Source organism: Lissotriton helveticus, chromosome 12 (assembly GCF_964261635.1).
Source record: "Lissotriton helveticus chromosome 12, aLisHel1.1, whole genome shotgun sequence".
NCBI lineage: Eukaryota > Metazoa > Chordata > Amphibia > Caudata > Salamandridae > Lissotriton > Lissotriton helveticus.
Genome location: NC_136073.1, coordinates 601,924,616 through 601,945,896, shown reverse-complemented (window position 1 = coordinate 601,945,896; position 21,281 = coordinate 601,924,616). Strand labels below are relative to the sequence as shown.

Sequence of the window (21,281 nt, the reverse complement as noted above, 5' to 3'; positions counted from 1 at the left end):
CAATAGGGCTCGATGCCGAGCCCTAAAAAAGGATATTAAAAATATTGATGTTATTTATAATGATATTATTTACCTCAAAAACGATATTCTTGTCATCGATATTTGTGGATCAATACAGTTGTATGTCACAATATTTAATTTCAGATTCCTGTAGCCCAATATTTCTAAAAAATATTTTTTTCAAACACCAAGTCATATGACGTTCCTACTCAACATGGTCTGGACATAAAGCAGTTTATAGACCAGTGTCTGGCTGAGAGTGTATAAGTGTGTGTGTGTTGTATGACCACACTTTCTGAATAAGCATACGCTCTGAGCACAATAAAAAATTGCATCAAGATTGTGGGCAAAAACATTGAAATTGAAGGTGCATTCTCAAATGTTACCCCAGTCTCCACAAGCTTTTATTCCAAATTCTGCAGCCATAGGCCTGCTGTGCTCGCATACCTATCATGGCGAACTAGAACCAATCACTATCACACATGCGCTCTTTGGTAAGTATGACATTTATCAGAGAAGAATACTAGTAAGCTGGACAGTTTTTAAATTAAAATTTAGAAAAATAAACTTTAGATAAGGTGATTGTGATGTTTTTACATACACAAACCAACGTGTTTTGAAGTCAACATCCTCTCGGACATCAATTAAAAACCCAGTACGTTTCATGACATAAACATTTATATCAGTAATTACTAACTCATATCACAAAATATTTCATCAACAGACGTCCTTCTAGGTGCTATTAGACATCAAATAAAAGAAATAAATGCATGCTATCAGTAAATCATTAATCATATCACTGCTGATTTCAGATGTATAGATAGAAAAGAATGCTCTTTCGTTCTATTTGGATACAACACATTTTGGCCAGATGTACTAAGAATGTGGTAGCCAAACGTGGTCACACTTTGTATACCAGGGGCATCATTTACCCGAAAAATTGTGCAGCGCCGCTCGCCATTTTGCTGCACGAGCTGCGTCATTTTAAAAGCACTGGGATGCGTCGTATTAACAACAATTCGACACATTTGTTTGCTTTCCCCTGCGCTGGCATACAAATGGCTGCCATGTGTGAGCACAGGCACCCTTGCATCATGTTGCACTGGGTCCTGCGTTGCGGGGATGATTGTTTTGGTGCAGGAAGGAACACCTTCCTGCAAAAAAACAATAATTGATGGCATTTTTTTCTTTCTATGCGTGCTGCGTTCTGAATAAACAAGGAGAAAAAAACGTTTTCCTCCGTGTTGCGCCACTCCTACGAGGCGAAGGATTCTGACCCACATTCCCAGCTTTACAAAACTTTGTAAATCTGGTAATGTGTCAGTGTCCATTGATGTTGCTTGGGAACATCAAAAGCAACACCCATGGAACAGCCCTTTCACGCAGAGTAATGCCTGAAAGGAGCCCATATTTACAAGGCCATGAAAAGTCATGCAGGGTTGCCTTGTAAATATGGGCAGGCAAACTGTGCCGCCGGTGTGTCAAAAAAAGTGATCAACAGAACCGACCTATGCACAAATAAGTAATTTCACTAAAAAAGTAGGTCACAAATTACGACTCATTCTGATTGGTAGCCATTACAGTGGCTGCTAAGATCAGCAGACCACCATGACTATAATCACCTTTAAATAAAGTAAACTGTTTTTAAAAGCAAGCCTGGATTCTTTAGAGGTTCTTTGTACTCGGGTGCTCTGGAATATTTAGGATGCAGAAAGTGTGTATATGTCCGAAAATTCCCCTCCATTCCCTTTGTATGTCAGTTGCTCTTTTTCTCCCCTATGTGGTGGACTGTGCTCTTTGACTGATTAAAATATCGTTCTTTACCAGCCGAGCTCAGACCTGCCACGCACACGCACATACATCTCGTTGCTCTTGCATTAGCCCACTGAGCCACCTCGTTGGGCAAAAGCTATTGATTTATAATCCAAGGAAGTAAAGCTCACTGTTATCTTTCGGAGATGGCAAATACATGCATAATTAATTGTAATTTCATGTGCAGCTTGATGCAGTTGTAATAAACTGTTTTTGTTTCTCAGGCTAAATCACAATGACCTGAAGGATGCTGGGATTGAAGCCATATGCAAAGCTCTGAAAAACCCCCATTGCAGAATCCAAAGCCTGAGGTATGCTTTCCTTCTCTTACTTGTTTCCAATCCAGAGAAGCCCCGGAAACATTTCCCTGAACAGAGTGACTGGTAACGAGTTCAACAATGGTCGAATATAAAAATGCTCATCCATGATATTCTGTGCTTCAGCTTTCTGCAGTGAGGCGGAGAGAATAGACTGCTCCGAATGGTTTCAAGTTGCATAAATATAGCATATTATGTGTATAATACATATGCGCATGAAACAAATGGGGGAGGCACGTTGCGCCGTTCGCATGCGCAGGCTCACAATTTTATCAGGCCAGTTGTCCCTTTTGTGAAGTGAAGTTCATCTAAAAGGCCGCAGGTGGGGTGTGTGCTGATTCTTATGAGAAATGCGTGTTTTCAATTGCAGCCAGATGATGGCAGTGACAGCAGAACTAAATGCCACGGTGTATTTTCTGAAATGCAATTCTCACTATATAATCATTTAGAGCGATGCAGCAAAGGTAGAAATGTCAGATACGAATCAGATTACCGCACATTGCCCCATTTGTCACTGGCTCTGTTTAATGAGGGGGCTGCAGCATTACCTTATAGAAAATGCAACTATCAAAAGATTGGAGGGAAAATGCTTAAAATGTTGAGAAATGTGGAGTGCGCATCGAACATGCTCTGTATATAATCTTGTGTTCCAAATGTCCTAACCTTAACTGTTTGTTTTATGATTTTTTACCTCCAGCCTTTTCCTGCCATTAAATGCATTAATGTTATCACAACATTACAGTAGTACCTCAAGATGCAGTGCCTGACTGGAAATAAACCCTAAATTTAGTGGTGGTGCGTCCATTAGGGCGCAGGGTGTTGCCCCACAAGCCCGCGCCCGCAGCTCCCTTGGTGTCTGTGAACTTAACTAAACTGACTCAGTTTACTTAAGTTCCGAGACACAGAGGAAGAACTGACAATCATGTCAGTCAGCATGACATCGGACCGCCCACCCCCTTCAGAGTCTTAAGGGGGTGGGCGGTCCGGCGTCATGTTGACTGACATGCATGATGCATTGTCAGACCAGGGGCAGGCAGCACCACAAGCGTGCATGACTGGTGAAGGTCTGTGAATTATTCCGCCGTGCCCAGTGATGCACACTAGTGTCAGCTCTGGCTGGCGCATGCCCATTAGGAGAGCGAGGGTCGATCAAAGGCTCAACCCTCGGTCTCCTAATGGGTAGGCGGGCGGCGAGTAACCCTGCTCTCAGCCAACCCTGGCGCTGCTCCAGCAGCGCCAGTATTGGCTGAGGGGTTGCCACTCCAGTGAAGACGCCAAGGCCCCAGCAGAGGCAGCGCGGACCAGCGGTCAGGTAAGTCTTCTTTCTTTTTTTCTTTTTTCTTTTAATTCCCCGGCCCCCAACCCTGCGCGAACCCCTCCCCCCCCCCACGAGTATTGCGATGCGAGTCGCGACTGAATCGCCATTCGGGGCCAACTGCAAGCCAAAGATCAGACAACTTCAGAGGCTGAGACAGGAAGTGTGCTTCAAGCTGACTTATTTAAGCTATAGTCTAGTACTCACACCATAGTTCTTCGCATTCGGACTTCAACTCTATCCACTTTTAGGAAACTCATCCTAAGAGAAGAAATAATTTACATAATGTTGGTACCCTGACATGCCTCTGTGCCAGAGACACGGTCTTTTGGCACTGGCTCAGAGATTTCAGTGGCAGTGGGACTGACTCAGCAACTGACATGGGGTGTGTTCTGAACATGTGGTAAAATCGGAAAGGTCTTAAAGTTGACTATGATTCTCAAAATCGGTATTAAAACCAGTCATGCTTAATGGCAGTTGTATCTTTTAGGAAGGTCATAACGTACTAATTCTAGGAAGAGCTGTGGGCTTGTTTCAGTTTCCGGGATGTTGCATCCTTATCAGGGAGACCAGGGGTTATTGCTGTCCAATGAGAGAGCTGCGCCCACAATGATTCGTGCTCTTTGACGCCATGGATGCTGTTTTATCCCCTAATACAGGAATGGAGGGGTTGAAGGCGAGTTAGGGTACTTATGTCTTATTTTTGTAAAATGAACCACGGTCAACTGCCACTTTGCACACAGATCCCTGGGCGATATTTGAGCCGGGCAGCAGATGTGTCTGTGAAATGTACCAAACCCTCCGGGACTGCAGCCAAGTATCCCTCCCCCCAACTGCATGCATAATTTGCCCTTTGTTCCAACAAAAGTGACTGGTCCAGAGGACCCAGGTCTATATCTCAATTCCAAAAGAGTTGAAAGGCATCAAGGAAGAATGCTCAAAGCTCTGGACCATAATAGCTTCAAAGGGACAACTGTGGTTAAATGCGAGCATATGTTTCTTGTTTCTAATTAAGTGAGTATTCCTTCAGCATGGATAAATCCATATTGCCTTGATATTGCGGAAGCAGATCCTGTTACTGGATATTCCATCCATTCATTTCTCAATTAATCCATTTAACTTCTTTTTTGTAAAATTTGTAAAACTTTATTGATCATGACAAAAACAGACGACACGTGTTTCACCCTATGTGGCGAATAACGCCAGGGCTTTCTCAAGGCTATGCAAATTTTTTCATCAGTCTATTTCTGGTTTCCAAATAATATCAAAATACAATGAATCAACATCCAATTCTCGGGGTGCAACACGGGGACGCAGCTCGCCTCTTTCTCATACTCCTTTGAATCAGGTGCCCTTGGATAGAGGCTTATTAACAATAGCCGCGTGCCAGGCCCTTTGTTGTATGCTCTAAGCAGACACAAGCTATGTATACAAATTTTGTCATTGAAAACTCATTTTACATAGCATGTTCCTCATTTACATTTGGCATTGTGTTGGATAACGAATCCTGATTACATTTTAATTTGCTCTGACTGGCATTTTTTTTTTTTAAATGAATTACCCCATCCCGCTTTTTTAGTCGCTCTGTCCATTATTGGCTGTGCATGGAAAAGCGGTACAAAAGGGGGTGGTGATGGACGGAGCATCTGAATCAATCAAACACTCACACCCAGTCAAAAGATCTGGGTTTAATCCATCACCGTTCTTTAGCCCACTCTGCCACCCCAGTTCTGACATGGCTATATGCAAATCAGTCTGACCCTGTGCCTCATGGGAACAGTCCAGCCCGAACTGCCAAGCCATGTCTTCCCTGGACGGGAAACAAGCTTCTCTTCCAGGGGATACTCATTAATAGTCATAAGCACTGAATTATCTCCGCCCATGAGCGGGAACCCGGAACACATTAACAATATACATATATATGTGTAAATATATCAAAAAGTACATAGTACTAAACTAATTATACACATATACATGTATAATAACCATAATATGCAGCCTAACATATATACATAGGCTGATAAAGCCAAAATTACACACGTTCTGAAGCATGAAAATATGCTATATATAAATGCAATAAACAGGCATGAGCCTAAAATGCATTTCATAACCATGAAGACCTTTTATTTTCATCAAAGAACCTGTTGTAAACAGTTATTAGCCTAAAAGGCTGCATTTGAAAAAATATCTGTGTACAGAAAATCAGACTGGCACCCTGCCTTTAAGGCCCCCGAGAATCTGCACACTTTACCTTTAAGGCCTCCAGGAGAACTCTGTTCCCATCATGCACCACAGGTGACAGTTAGGTCCGTTCTTTTTTCCGGCTTGTTCTGTGAGGAACCTGGAACTTGAGCTCTGCTCATTTTGGCAGTTTTTCTGTCAAACGTTGGTTTTTTCCTGTCTTTTTGACAATATACCTCTCTGGTGGTGATTTAATACCCTTTTCTGACTAAACTGTTGGTGATTTTTTAGTCAGAATGCCACCTTTATTTTACAAATGTCCTTCCTGTGGGAAGAAGATGTCAAAAACGGACCCACACTCTGTTTGTGTGGTTTGTCTTCCAGCTTCTCATAAGGTGGAAGATTGTTATCACTGCCTCAACCTTTCTAGTAGGACTTTAAGAGAAAGGGAGAAAATGAGGTTACTTGGCCTTCTTGAGAGAGAAAGCCGTGGTGAGAAGGGCTCCAAGAGCGTGTTATCATCTGCTAAGCCATCTTCTCAACAAAAATGTCGAAGAACAGCTTCTCCTGAAGGTAGAACTAAAAAACATCGACTCCAGGGAGCGTCGCCGTCAAAAAAGGTGCGCTCGACGTCGAGATCCAGATCGCCGTCAGCATTATCGGCGTCGAAGAGGGCTCCATCGATGTCGAGGACTTCGCCGGTAAGGCAAGGTTCAGCGTCTCGACAGTCGCCGTCGAAATCTTTTTCGACGTCAAGACATCTGGTGTCGATTGCAGTAAGGACGACGTCGGGGGCGCAAGGTTCGACGTAGAAGGATCGTGAGAGATCGACGTCGAGGGAAGAGAAGCGTCCGACGTCGAAGGGTCCAGTGTCGTCGTCGAAGGATCCAGTGTCGACGTCGAAGGATCCAGTGTCGACGTCGAGAGAGAGTCATCGGTCGACGTCGAAGCGTAAGTCGTCGTCGAGGAAAAGGTCGACGTCGAGAGGAAGATCGGCGTCGAAGAATTCGACTTCGAGACCTAAAAAGAGAAGGTCGAGGTCTCCATTGCGACGTATGTCGACGTCGAAACATGCTTCGGGCTCGAAGCATGAAATGTCAGAGTCTAGGTCTCCCCCACCTGATGAAAGGTCGGTTTCGAGACTATCAAGACCAGCCTCTCGGACCTCACTTAGGTCTTTGTCGAGGTCAGAAATAAGTCCACAACCTTTAGTGGCGTCTTCACCGCGGGGTCAGCAAGACGGCAGGTCTGTGGCGGGTCAAGAGACAGTGCATCAGGACTCCTCTGTGGTGGCGCACTCTGGCTCAACCTCAGGGCAGGTGTCACATGACAGACAATTGGTGTCCAGACAACGGACTCCATCTGGCTCATCGAACTCCGAGCACAGTGTAGTCTCCAGAGCCTCCAAGTCTTCAGCAAATGTTGTGCAGTTTTCACCTGAAGCTTCACCTGTGCGTGTAGAGCGGCCTCTTAACATGTCACCGAGGTCGCTGGAAAGCCTGAGACATTGGAAGATGCATCCAGATGCTGGACTGATGGGGATGAGGGCTCCGGTCCCTCAGTCGGAGCTGCATAGAAGATCACGCTCGAAATCCCGAGTGAGAGAGCGTTCGAGGGAGCGTAGGAGGCAGCGATCGGCAACTCCTCAGAGACGGCGTAGAAACCCTTCACCATCTTCTACGTCATCTGCGTCCTCTTCAAGGTCGTCATATAGAGACTATTCTCCCACTATCTCATCTACTCCACCTTCCAGAGTGTCTCCCGTAGATGATTTGAGCACATTTAATGATGTACTATGTCATGGGGCGAATAAGTTCAACATCAAGATGGCAGTTCCCCAAGTGACATCGTCAGTCATCTTTGAAACCCTACATCACAAGACGTCTGGCAGACCTCTTCTTTCTGTTAGTGCCCGGTTTGATAGAACCAGCAATGAGAACATTCTTGACTCCGGCCACGGTGGGTTCAGGTCCTACTAGGATTGCAAAAAAGTACAAAGCTCCAGAGGAAGATCCAATATTTTTGCGCTCTGATCCACCTCCAGCCTCTCTTATTGTGGCGGCAGTCAGAAAAGTGCATTCTGCAGCATCTACCTCTTCTGCTCCACCTGAAAAGGATAGCAAGAGTATGGATTCCTTGGGGCGAAGAATGGCTAACACCGCTGGGTCGGTCATGAGAGAGGCCAGTGCTGCAGCCTTACTGGGCCGTTATGATCGTCTACTATGGGACTCGGTGGCTCGTTTTGCGGATAAACTCCCTAAGGAAGATCAAAAGGATTTCCTGGAGATTGTGGAAGAAGGTGGACTGGTGGCTAACCAGAGCATTAGCGCGGCTGCTGATTCAGCGGATCTGGCAGCGCATGGCTATGCGCACGGTATTTGTGCTAGGTGTTCAGCTTGGCTGTGCCTTCCTGGGCTAAAGCCTGAGACCCAGAGGAAAATAGTGAATTTACCGTTCAATGGTTCGACTCTGTTTGGATCTCATGCTGACGATGAGATGTCCAAGATGAAAGTGGAGTTGGACACTCTTAAGGCCGTAGGTCTAGAAAAGAAGAAATAATTTAAACGTCGGGGTAATTTTCGTCCCTATGACAGTGACCTTTCCAGCAGAGGAGCCAACAGACGAATTGGTCCTCGCAAAACCAAGGCCAATCAACAGAGGTCGCAATTCCAACAGCGGCGACCTGGGCGAGGTAGAGGCAATGGAAATAGGCAGCAGTCATCCGCTACCAAACAGCCTCAAAAACAATGAACGGAGGCTTCCTCCACAACCGTGTGCCACTCCGGTTGGAGGAAGTATTGTGTGTTTTCTGGACGAGTGGAAACATATCACAAAGGACAGATGGGTGCTGGGTATCATTCAGAACGGGTACCTTCTGAGATTCAAGAATCCCCCCCCTGTCATACGTCCTCTAAAGATGTTACAGTTCAATGTAAAGCGCTTACAACAGGAAGCGAACATCCTCCTGGAGAAGAAGGCCATAGAACTAGTACCATCTCAGCAGAGATGTCAAGGCCTGTACTCTTGATTTTTTCTCATAAAGAAAAAAGGTCCAGCTACGGAGTTCAGACCCATTCTGGATTTGAGACGATTGAACAAATTCATTCGAAAGGAGAGGTTTCGAATGCTGGCTCTTCATCAGATCTTCCCCCAGTTACATCAGGGGGATTGTATGTGCTCCATCGATCTGAAGGATGCTTTTTTTCATATTCGGGTATCCAGAAAACATCGCAAGTTTCTCAGGTTTCAAGTAGCTGCTCATCACTATCAGTACGCAGTACTCCCATTCGGCCTGAGATCAGCTCCCAGAACATTTTCCAAATGTATGGCGGTAGTTGCGGCTTGTCTTCGAAAGAGACGGATTTTCATATATCCGTACTTAGACGACTGGCTTCTGAAGAGTTCATCCCCATCTCTACTGGAAGAACATCTATCGATATGCCTCCAACTCATGTGCAAGTTGGATCTTCAAGTCAATTACAAGAAGTCCATAATGAACCCCACCCAGAAGATCCACTACCTGGGTGCTCATCTGGACACGGAAAAAGAAAACGTGTGTCCTTCGGAGGAGAGGTGGTTATCCATCAAGGCGAAGTGTATTCTTCTCCTTCAGTCTGCACGTCCGACAGTTCGGCAAGTGTCCTCTCTCCTGGGGTCCATGGCATCGTACATCTTCATCGTGCCAAACGCACGTTTGCATATGCGTCCTCTACAACAGTGTCTGGAAGATCAGTGGAAGCAGAGGACAGGATGCTGGGAGGATCGAATTCATCTCCAACAGTCTGCAAGAGATTCCATCTGATGGTGAATGAAGAAGACACACTTGATGAAGGGAGTTCCTTTTCATCAGGACCCACCAACGCAGACTCTGATCACGGACGCCTCTCTCCAAGGTTGGGGTGCGCATATGGGCCCTCTGCAGGTACAAGGGCTATGGTCAGACTTCGAGAAAGGATATCACATCAATCTACTCGAACTCAGAGCGGTCCATCTTGCTCTCAAGTCCCTGGCTCCATCTCTACAGACTCGGTCCCTCCTGGTGCAAACAGACAATACAACTACAATGTATTACTTAAACAAGCAGGGGGGTACCAGGTCCAGGACTCTGTCCATAGAAGCCCAGACCATCTGGCATTGGTTGCTAGCACGAGACCTGTCAATAACAGCGGTTCACCTGCCAGGGAGTCTCAACTCACAGGCGGACGACCTCAGCAGAGACTTCGTCGAAGCGCACGGCTGGGTTCTAAACGAGGACATCGCGCACAGCATTTTCCAGGCTTGGGGAACACCAGACATCGATCTGTTCGCAGACGCGGCAAACACAAAATGCCCCGTCTTCGCGTCCAGGTTCTCCCAGAGAGGGTCTCAAGGGAATGCCCTTTTGATAGACTGGTGTCAAAACTTGCTGTACGCCTTTCCACCGACACCACTGATACTGGCAGTGATCAACCGAATGTACAAGACCGAGTCCAGAATGATACTGATTTGCCCAGAGTGGCCAAGCCAGTGGTGGTTCCCAGATCTCCTCCAGTTGTCAGAGGTGCCACACAGGAGATTGCCTTGTCGCCCGGATCTTCTGTCCAAACAGGAGGGGCGAGTGTTTCATCCCAATCTGCCCTCCCTGCGCTTGGTAGCATGGCTCCTGAAGTCATCCAGTACCGGCATTTGCAGCTGAATCCGGAGTGTATGAACATCCTTAAGGAGGCAAAGCGGCCTTCTACAAGACAATCCTACGGATTTAAGTGGAAACGCTTTTACCTTTGGTGTCAGAGTAAGGGTCTTGACCCTATTCAGGGTCAAGAACAGGTGATCTTACCTTATTTACTTTACCTTGCTGAATCTGGTTTGCAGTTTAGTTCCATCAAAGTCCATCTTGCTGCAATAACTGCTTATAGAAAATCGCCAAGACAGATATCTTTCTTTCGGATGCCTGTGGTGAAGGATTTTCTGGAAGGTTTAAGGAAGGTGTATCCTCCAGTCAGGTCTCCTTTCCCACCTTGGGAGCTTAATGTGGTGTTGACCAAGTTAATGGGTCCCCCCTTTGAACCCATACATAAAGCGTCTTTACAACACTTATCTTGGAAAGTAGTGTTCCTGGTGGCCATCACTTCTGCTCGTAGGGTGAGCGAAATCCAGGGTCTGTGTTGCAAGGAACCGTACACTATCTTTCATGGAAACAGAGTGGTGCTCAGGACTCATCCTGCTTTCCTGCCTAAGGTGGTGTCGGATTTTCATATTAATCAAACCATAACATTGCCGACTTTCTTCCCAAACCCTTCGAGTCCGGCTGAACGGGCTCTACATTCGTTAGATCTGAAAAGGGTTTTGAAATTTTACTTAGACAGAACAAAGTCTTTGAGGCACACGGACCGCCTGTTTGTGAACTATGGTCCTACGAATACTGGTTTGGCAGCGTCCAAGAGATCCATTTCTAGATGGATAGTGTCATGTATTCGTCTGGCTTATCAGCTAGCCCACAAGTCTTTATCAGGTAGACCTAGGGCGCATTCTACGAGGGGGAAAGCTTCTACCACAGCTCTCCTTATGAATGTGGCTATGTCAGAGATATGTAAAGCAGCTACTTGGCGTTCAGTGCATACGTTTACACGCCATTACTGTCTAGATTCAGATGCGCAGGTTGATGCACAAGTGGGACAAGCATCCCTCAGAAATTTGTTTGCTAATTCTAGCTAAACACTATGGTTTAAAAGTGCGGCTATGCATTATCTGTTCGCCTGCTTCTAGTGGGTATGAGCTTGCTACTCTATTCAGTGCTTATGACTATTAATGAGTATCACCTGGAAGAGAAGGATTAGTTACTTACCTGTAATCATAGTTCTCTTCCAGGGGTATACTCATTAAAGTCATAAGCACCCTCCCGCCTCCCCGTGCGAGCAGTAGCATTGTGGTTTTTTCGAAATGTATTATGTAGTTTTTGAATGCAGATTCCTGCTAAAGTTTACTGTACCGTACAAATGAACTGACCTAACTGTCACCTGTGGTGCATGAAGGGAACAGAGTTCTCCTGGAGGCCTTAAAGGCAAAGTGTGCAGATTCTCTGGGGCCTTAAAGGCAGGGTGCCAGTCTGATTTTCTGTACACAGATATTTTTTTCATATGCAGCCTTTTAGGCTAAGAACTGTTTACAACAGGTTCTTTGATGAAAATAAAAGGTTTTCATAGTTATGAAATGCATTTTAGGCTCATGCCTGTTTATTGCATTTATATATAGCATATTTTCATGCTTCAGAACGTGTGTAATTTTGGCTTTATTAGCCTATGTATATATGTTAGGCTGCATATTATGGTTATTATACATGTATATGTGTATAATTAGTTTAGTACTATGTACTTTTTGATATATTTACACATATATATGTATATTGTTTATGTGTTCCGGGTTCCCGCTCATGGGCGGAGATAATTCAGTGCTTATGACTTTAATGAGTATACCCCTGGAAGAGAACTAGGATTACAGGTAAGTAGCTAATCCTTCCGAGGACTGGTTTCTGGCAATCCAGCCGTCTTCAGCCCGGCTTGCTTGAATCCAGTGGCAAAGTGAGCAAGGGACTCACGTCTGAGCATACCCTGCCACACTTATGGCGGCCAAAAGCGGTACAAAAGGGGGTGGTGATGGACTGGGTGTGAGTGTTTGATTGATTCAGATGCTCCGTCCATCACCACCCCCTTTTGTACCGCTTTTGGCCACCATAAGTGTGGCAGGGTATGCTCAGACGTGAGTCCCTTGCTCACTTTGCCACTGGATTCAAGCAAGCCGGGCTGAAGACGGCTGGAATGCCAGAAACCAGTCCTCGGAAGCTTGTTTCCGGTCCAGGGAAGGCATGGCTTGGCAGTTCAGGCTGGACTGTTCCCATGAGGCACAGGATCAGACTGATTTGCATATAGCCATGTCTGAACTGGGGTGGCAGAGTGGGCTAAAGAACGGTGATGGATTAAACCCAGATCTTTTGACTGGGTGTGAGTGTTTGATTGGTTCAGATGCTCCGTCCATCACCACCCCCTTTTGTACCACCGTGACCTAGATATCCATGAAAGAGCAGATGGTGTTCTCTGTTTCTGCCTTACAGCTGTCCTTGAAGTGGTGAGCGGTGGGGAGGAGGGAAGAGTGTTTTGTTTCTCTTGCTTCTTCCTGGTGGTGCCTGAAGGGAAGGCTTTTAAAACTTTCAGGCTGGCCCTTGCGTCATGGAAAGCTCTGGGTGCGTTGTGTGACACCATGGATAACTCGGATTCTGTCATGTTTCCTGTCAACTACACCCTCCTGCCATTGGATGCACCCATTTCTTATTGCTTTATTAACTTTCCTGCTTCCTCAAATTTGCTTGAAAATGCACCATTTATCCACTCTTTTTTTCAAAATTTTCATGGGGGGAGAACCCCCTGTAAGTTTTTCAGGCTCGCGCGCTGTGCTTGCCACGGGGCAGTGCAGCAATAATTTTACACCTCACCACTTTCAAATGTCACCAGCCGCCACTGCCTAAATTGCTTCTCTCCCCTTAGTGATAATTTTTGTGTCCCTACCTTTGTCGGGAGCCACAGAAGCCTTGCCGCAGGATCGGCTGTGCTGCTTGAGGAACCGCCGCCCACGCAGCACTGGGAGGTCAGAACCACACTCCCCAGGGTGCTTTGGGGCCGCGCCCCTGCCTGACTATGTAGGCCACTGTCCAGCCGGACAGGGTAATTTATTTTCCAATAACACAATTACTGGGGTGTGGAAAGGCACAATCCTGTACCTATTCTAAGAACAAACTTATAGAATTTTTTAGGCAAGAAGGAGCATGATTGGCCACTTGTGATTCAGTAGACATTCAAAGTTGTGCCAATTTGTAGTGCTAGACACAGCAAAATATAACACAATAGTCGGGCTGTGAAAACACTTAAAACAAGTCGACGTTTCGATCCCTTATGCTCAATGTTACGGGACCATCATCAGGACTAACAGTACATACAATTGCTTGCCTGGTTTACACAATTTAAACACACATCCGCCTATTTGGGGAGGAAAGGGGTGAAAGAAAACAAAAGAATAGAATATATATGAAACCACTTCATTGGTAGACTTGCAAGGCGACACTACACTTTATTCGGAACCGACTTATCGTGTTCGTTAAAGTCCATGCAGGTGGAATCATTAGCCTAGGAACACGTGTTGATCTGTGTGTATAGCCTTGAAACATACACGGGGTGCAGCAAGTGACGTGTGTATGTGAATAAAAACATGTTACTCTAGATATTGATAGCAACCATTTATATTGTCCAGAAATTAACTATTCAAAAATTAATCACTTCATTAGTAACGAATGCGATCAATTCAATGGATTCAAATAAAGCGTCATTTCCATGCAACCACTGCATTCATTCTCCATTCATGTCTGCTTTTTATCAGCATGCATATTCTATCACCTCACACAGTGACCACTTACCCCTGTGGGTCGGGTGGTTTACTCGGGTATTGTATTGGGTTGCATTAACCTCGTTTTGTGAGCCGCCTAAATAGGGGAGGAAGCGGAATTATAAACTTGTATTTAAGCGCTATGGGCTCCCTCAGGATTCAAATCATCGTAACCAGATGCTAATACCTGTAAAATAAGCGCGGTTCCGCTATTTGCGCCTCAGTTCCAGGGTGCAGTGATATCTGTTGAATACATAATTATGAGTACAGGGGCGATTCACATTACGGTGGTGAGCATCAGAGACCCAGCATTGTGGGGGAGGTTAAGACACACCGGCTTACCTTGTGTTTAGACATCGGCCGGTGTGGTCCGATCTTGATCAAAACGGGTCTGGAAAGGGAAATATGAACCCGTTTTCAGTAGGAGGTTTAAGCTGTAATTTGGGGCGGCAATCTGGGGCGACATACTGGGTCATTGCGCTTACCGGTTCGGGGCTAAGCCTCCGTGGTGTCTGGGGTCCCGAGGAGCTCTGCCGGATCGCAGTCACTGGTGTCAGCCGGGCTGGACGCTGGATAAGCGTGCACCGGTGGAAATGGAAGAGGGACAAGGCGCACATGGGCGCCATCTTGGAGTGGGGTAGATACACTAGGGGGAGTTAAGTGCATGTGTTGGTGCTCAACTGGCTATAGTAAACGGCGCAGTGCTCCGGTGATTAAAAGCTTAAACACACAATATTTACATTTGGTACAATGATTATATTTACATGTATAAAGATTCAGTGGCCTATTGGGGCCAACTCACTCTCTCATTTATCGTTTCAAGTGCATAATCACTAGTCCACAGTGATTATAAAATGTCAATGTTTCAAATTCAACACTCATAACAAAGTAGTCCAGTCCTCTGCGCGATTTAGACCGTCGCGAATGGTGTTGAATTGGATCATAATCCTCAGCTCCTCTCTATTGAGCATCTGTGCAAGGCTGCCTCCTCTCGGTGGGGGTTTCACGACTTTTAAGACAGTCCATTTGATGTCGTTCTCATTGTGCCCAGCTTCATTGTAGTGATCCACAAGTGGTGCATTGGTGGTATGGCACCGGATTCTGCTCCGATGCTGGCAGATGCGGGTCTTCACCTTCTGTGTGGTCTGGCCGACATACAATTTAGGACACGGGCATTGAATCGAATAAATCACGTTCTGCGTGTTGCAATTGGACAGCGATCGTCTCTCGTACGTGGACCCTTTGTGCGTGAAATCTTTTCCCTCCACCGTGAACTCACAAACGGTACATCCACCACATTTAACATGTCCTGTAATTGGGGGCATTCCCCACAGCGTGTCAATAGTAGGATTTTGGGTTTTGGATGGTAATGCTGCTCTAACAAGGTGGTCCCTTAAGTTCTTGCTCTTCTTAAAAGCAAAAAGTGGTCTTTCAATGTTTAGGGTCCCCACATTTAGCGTTGGCCAATGTTTCAGGACTGACTTCCTAATTTTGTTAGAAATTGGGGAGAAGGTTGTTACACATGCAATGATCTCTTTCTGAATTTTATCCTTAGGGCATAATAAAACCTCTCTCGGGCAATACCAAGCACGCTTTAGGGATTGTTTAATGATTCTTTTAGGGTAGCCCCTGTCTTTCAGTTTGTTGGAGAGAGTTGCGGCTTCCCTGAAATAGTCCTTTCTGCATGAACAATTTCTTCTGATTCTCAGAAATTGTGAGTAGGGTAGAGCATCCCTCAGTGCTCTCGGATGATTACTCTCATAGCTTAAGAGGGTGTTTCTCTCGGTCGTTTTCCTAAAAAGCCTTGTGAGCAGCTTGCCTTCTGTGTGGTATATGGTGAGGTCAAGGAAAGGTATCGATTCTTTGTCGCACGTCTGGGTGAAAGTTAGGCCACAACTATTATTGTTTAGCCAGTGGAGGAACTGGGTAAGGGTTTCTACTGGTAGGCACCAGATCATGAAAATATCGTCTATATATCGTCTCCACTCCCGTATCCCGGAGTGGAAAGGGTTGGAGTGTGACAGAATGGAACTGGTCTCTATTTGGTCCATAAATAATATGGCCAGATTTGGAGCAAAAATAGCCCCCATGCTGGTCCCCTTAATCTGCTGGTAATAAGTGTCATCAAAGAGGAAAAAATTCCTCGTGAGGCAGAGTTCGAGCAGCTGTAAGATGAACAGGGTTGGGACTCTGTGCGGGCGTGGTCGTGTGTCAAGAACCTTCTGAATAGTCAATAATGCTGTGACCTGAGGGATATTTGTGTACAATGATTCGACGTCCATTGTACACAGTGTCTCATGCTGGGGATCAAAATCAAGATTCTCCACTAAATTAATCATTTGCATACTGTCGCGCACATAGCATTTGGTAGCTGGCACGAATTCTTTGATGAAAAAGTCTACGTATGCTCCGAGAGGCTCAAGGACCGATCCACATGCTGACACAATTGGTCTGCCAGGCGGATTCTGTGTGTCCTTGTGTATCTTCGGTAAGGTGTATATTACCGGAATGCGCGGCGACTTAGTGTTGAGGAAGTGGGATTCCTTCTTACTGAGGAATCCGTCAAGTTGAGCTTTGGATGTGATTTTGAAAATGATGGATCGGTCCTTGAGCCTCTCGGAGCATACGTAGACTTTTTCATCAAAGGTCACAGCATTATTGACTATTCAGAAGGTTCTTGACACACGACCACACCCGCAGAGAGTCCCAACCCTGTTCATCTTACAGCTGCTCGAACTCTGCCTCACGAGGAATTTTTTCCTCTTTGATGACACTTATTACCAGCAGATTAAGGGGACCAGCATGGGGGCTATTTTTGCTCCAAATCTGGCCATATTATTTATGGACCAAATAGAGACCAGTTCCATTCTGTCACACTCCAACCCTTTCCACTCCGGGATACGGGAGTGGAGACGATATATAGACGATATTTTCATGATCTGGTGCCTACCAGTAGAAACCCTTACCCAGTTCCTCCACTGGCTAAACAATAATAGTTGTGGCCTAACTTTCACCCAGACGTGCGACAAAGAATCGATACCTTTCCTTGACCTCACCATATACCACACAGAAGGCAAGCTGCTCACAAGGCTTTTTAGGAAAACGACCGAGAGAAACACCCTCTTAAGCTATGAGAGTAATCATCCGAGAGCACTGAGGGATGCTCTACCCTACTCACAATTTCTGAGAATCAGAAGAAATTGTTCATGCAGAAAGGACTATTTCAGGGAAGCCGCAACTCTCTCCAACAAACTGAAAGACAGGGGCTACCCTAAAAGAATCATTAAACAATCCCTAAAGCGTGCTTGGTATTGCCCGAGAGAGGTTTTATTATGCCCTAAGGATAAAATTCAGAAAGAGATCATTGCATGTGTAACAACCTTCTCCCCAATTTCTAACAAAATTAGGAAGTCAGTCCTGAAACATTGGCCAACGCTAAATGTGGGGACCCTAAACATTGAAAGACCACTTTTTGCTTTTAAGAAGAGCAAGAACTTAAGGGACCACCTTGTTAGAGCAGCATTACCATCCAAAACCCAAAATCCTACTATTGACACGCTGTGGGGAATGCCCCCAATTACAGGACATGTTAAATGTGGTGGATGTACCGTTTGTGAGTTCACGGTGGAGGGAAAAGATTTCACGCACAAAGGGTCCACGTACGAGAGACGATCGCTGTCCAATTGCAACACGCAGAACGTAATTTATTCGATTCAATGCCCGTGTCCTAAATTGTATGTCGGCCAGACCACACAGAAGGTGAAGACCCGCATCTGCCAGCATCGGAGCAGAATCCGGTGCCATACCACCAATGCACCACTTGTGGATCACTACAATGAAGCTGGGCACAATGAGAACGACATCAAATGGACTGTCTTAAAAGTCGTGAAACCCCCACCGAGAGGAGGCAGCCTTGCACAGATGCTCAATAGAGAGGAGCTGAGGATTATGATCCAATTCAACACCATTCGCGACGGTCTAAATCGCGCAGAGGACTGGACTACTTTGTTATGAGTGTTGAATTTGAAACATTGACATTTTATAATCACTGTGGACTAGTGATTATGCACTTGAAACGATAAATGAGAGAGTGAGTTGGCCCCAATAGGCCACTGAATCTTTATACATGTAAATATAATCATTGTACCAAATGTAAATATTGTGTGTTTAAGCTTTTAATCACCGGAGCACTACGCCGTTTACTATAGCCAGTTGAGCACCAACACATGCACTTAACTCCCCCTAGTGTATCTACCCCACTCCAAGATGGCGCCCATGTGCGCCTTGTCCCTCTTCCATTTCCACCGGTGCACGCTTATCCAGCGTCCAGCCCGGCTGACACCAGTGACTGCGATCCGGCAGAGCTCCTCGGGACCCCAGACACCACGGAGGCTTAGCCCCGAACCGGTAAGCGCAATGACCCAGTATGTCGCCCCAGATTGCCACCCCAAATTACAGCTTAAACCTCCTACTGAAAACGGGTTCATATTTCCCTTTCCAGACCCGTTTTGATCAAGATCGGACCACACCGGCCGATGTCTAAACACAAGGTAAGCCGGTGTGTCTTAACCTCCCCCACAATGCTGGGTCTCTGATGCTCACCACCGTAATGTGAATCGCCCCTGTACTCATAATTATGTATTCAACAGATATCACTGCACCCTGGAACTGAGGCGCAAATAGCGGAACCGCGCTTATTTTACAGGTATTAGCATCTGGTTACGATGATTTGAATCCTGAGGGAGCCCATAGCGCTTAAATACAAGTTTATAATTCCGCTTCCTCCCCTATTTAGGCGGCTCACAAAACGAGGTTAATGCAACCCAATACAATACCCGAGTAAACCACCCGACCCACAGGGGTAAGTGGTCACTGTGTGAGGTGATAGAATATGCATGCTGATAAAAAGCAGACATGAATGGAGAATGAATGCAGTGGTTGCATGGAAATGACGCTTTATTTGAATCCATTGAATTGATCGCATTCGTTACTAATGAAGTGATTAATTTTTGAATAGTTAATTTCTGGACAATATAAATGGTTGCTATCAATATCTAGAGTAACATGTTTTTATTCACATACACACGTCACTTGCTGCACCCCGTGTATGTTTCAAGGCTATACACACAGATCAACACGTGTTCCTAGGCTAATGATTCCACCTGCATGGACTTTAACGAACACGATAAGTCGGTTCCGAATAAAGTGTAGTGTCGCCTTGCAAGTCTACCAATGAAGTGGTTTCATATATATTCTATTCTTTTGTTTTCTTTCACCCCTTTCCTCCCCAAATAGGCGGATGTGTGTTTAAATTGTGTAAACCAGGCAAGCAATTGTATGTACTGTTAGTCCTGATGATGGTCCCGTAACATTGAGCATAAGGGATCGAAACGTCGACTTGTTTTAAGTGTTTTCACAGCCCGACTATTGTGTTATATTTTGCTGTGTCTAGCACTACAAATTGGCACAACTTTGAATGTCTACTGAATCACAAGTGGCCAATCATGCTCCTTCTTGCCTAAAAAATTCTATAAGTTTGTTCTTAGAATAGGTACAGGATTGTGCCTTTCCACACCCCAGTAATTGTGTTATTGGAAAATAAATTACCCTGTCCGGCTGGACAGTGGCCTACATAGTTTCCATTGTGGACTATTGTTTATCTTTTTGAATTCATATACTCTTGGGGACCACTGTTGTTTCTAGAATATAGCTACCCACGGTCCCCGGATAACCGATTGGGTTCCCTTGTTGTTGTTTACAGCGCCCCTGCCTGACGTCACACCCAAGCGCCCGGAGGTGCTTAAAAGACCAGGGCGCCTCCCGCAGCGCGGGACTCGTGCTGGCGTGCCTGGGCCAAGCCCGGGCCAAGGGCGGGCCCGTCCACGCCCGTCGAAGCCAGGAGGAGGCTGGGCTGGGCCAGCCCTCTTTAAATTGACATCTTGGGTTCCTCTTTAAAAGTGGTTAGTGACTTTATGTTCTGGTGGCGTTTCTTCACTGAACTTTGTGTTTTATTACTGTTGCATAAATTGTTAGTTACCTCAGGCCATGAGCAAAGGCAGTGATAAGGGGGCGGGGGCTCACGGGTAGCGGGCACCCTCGATGTGTTTTTAATAAGAGCAGAATCGGCAGTGTGCCTGGAAATTGAATTAACACAAAGGTGCCTTTCATTGGAACACCGTCGTTCTTCAATCGGTGTTCCTACAACTGGTTTTTTGTTGTTGTTAGACCCAGTTGGATTTGTTGCTGATAGAGAAGGCCAAGGGGATGCATCGCTCCCTCAGGGACCATCAGTGTCCTTTCCAGAGCTATCCAAGGTTGACACTCATAAAGAGAGGAATGCTTCCCCTATTTTTCCCTTATCCCCCAAAGTACAGACTCACCAGCAACGCTTGAATAAAGCTAACAGGGGGGAGCACCTGGCAAATGCAACTTCAACAAAAAGGAAAGTGGGTAGTATTCTGGCTACTCTACAACAGGCCAGTAAAGTATCAAAAAAAGGGGTGTCACACGGGGAAAGAAGGGGAGCTAGCGTGAGGCCGCTAGCTCGAGTGTTCATAGCTTGCTGGATACTAGCACTCAGGCACGGTCTGAGCAAGTGTCCCGTGACCTGGAAAATCGAATTGTATCTAAACTTGAGGAGAAGTTAATGGAGTTATTGAGACCTATTTCCTTAAAACTTTCTGACATAGACTCCAGGCTGGATAGAATCGAAAATCAACTATTCCCTCCTGCCCGTAATTCATTGGCTGGTGAGCCTAGTGATTCCATTGCCCAGTCTGGGATTTTGTGGGTAGGATCTAATAAGACTCCTATAGTGGCAGAGGTGAGGGCTATTGTAACTAAAAATGCCACAGTGGTGAATACAGGTGGCAAGCATGCCACACTCTCTAAGGATAGATCTAGGGATGATCCCAGGAACGATATAAATGAGGTCCACAGGAGTGAGATAAATGAGGTCCCAGGGTGGGGTGACTGTGCACGTCAGCACAAAAAACACAGGTTAAATCTTCCTCCTGAGGCGAGACTATATACTGTCATCTTGACAAATGTTCCCCCTGCTCAGAGCGGTGTGGATGAACATTGGATGTCCTTGCGAAATAAGGCGCTACATCACGTTAATAATCTGCCAGGTTTGGGAATACACTTATTTAAAGAATTCAAAATGACACGTAGGATCCCCTGGGTAGGGAATTCTGTCAAAACCAGCAGAGGGTACTGTGTGATCTTGAATTTTGCCTAACCGCAGA

At 45.8% G+C, this 21,281-nt stretch overlaps 1 protein-coding gene across 3 annotated transcripts in view; it reads left to right on the top strand.

Annotated features, from left to right (window-relative positions):
* The window catches only part of LOC144798550 (NACHT, LRR and PYD domains-containing protein 3-like), a 925,301-nt gene that overhangs the window by 597,368 nt on the left and 306,652 nt on the right, over positions 1-21,281 (top strand). For all 3 annotated transcript variants that reach the window (XM_078669484.1, XM_078669486.1, XM_078669485.1), the window contains exon 7: positions 2,037-2,123. In XM_078669484.1, the coding sequence (XP_078525610.1) occupies positions 2,037-2,123 (87 nt within the window). The remainder of the gene's footprint in view (positions 1-2,036; positions 2,124-21,281) is intronic.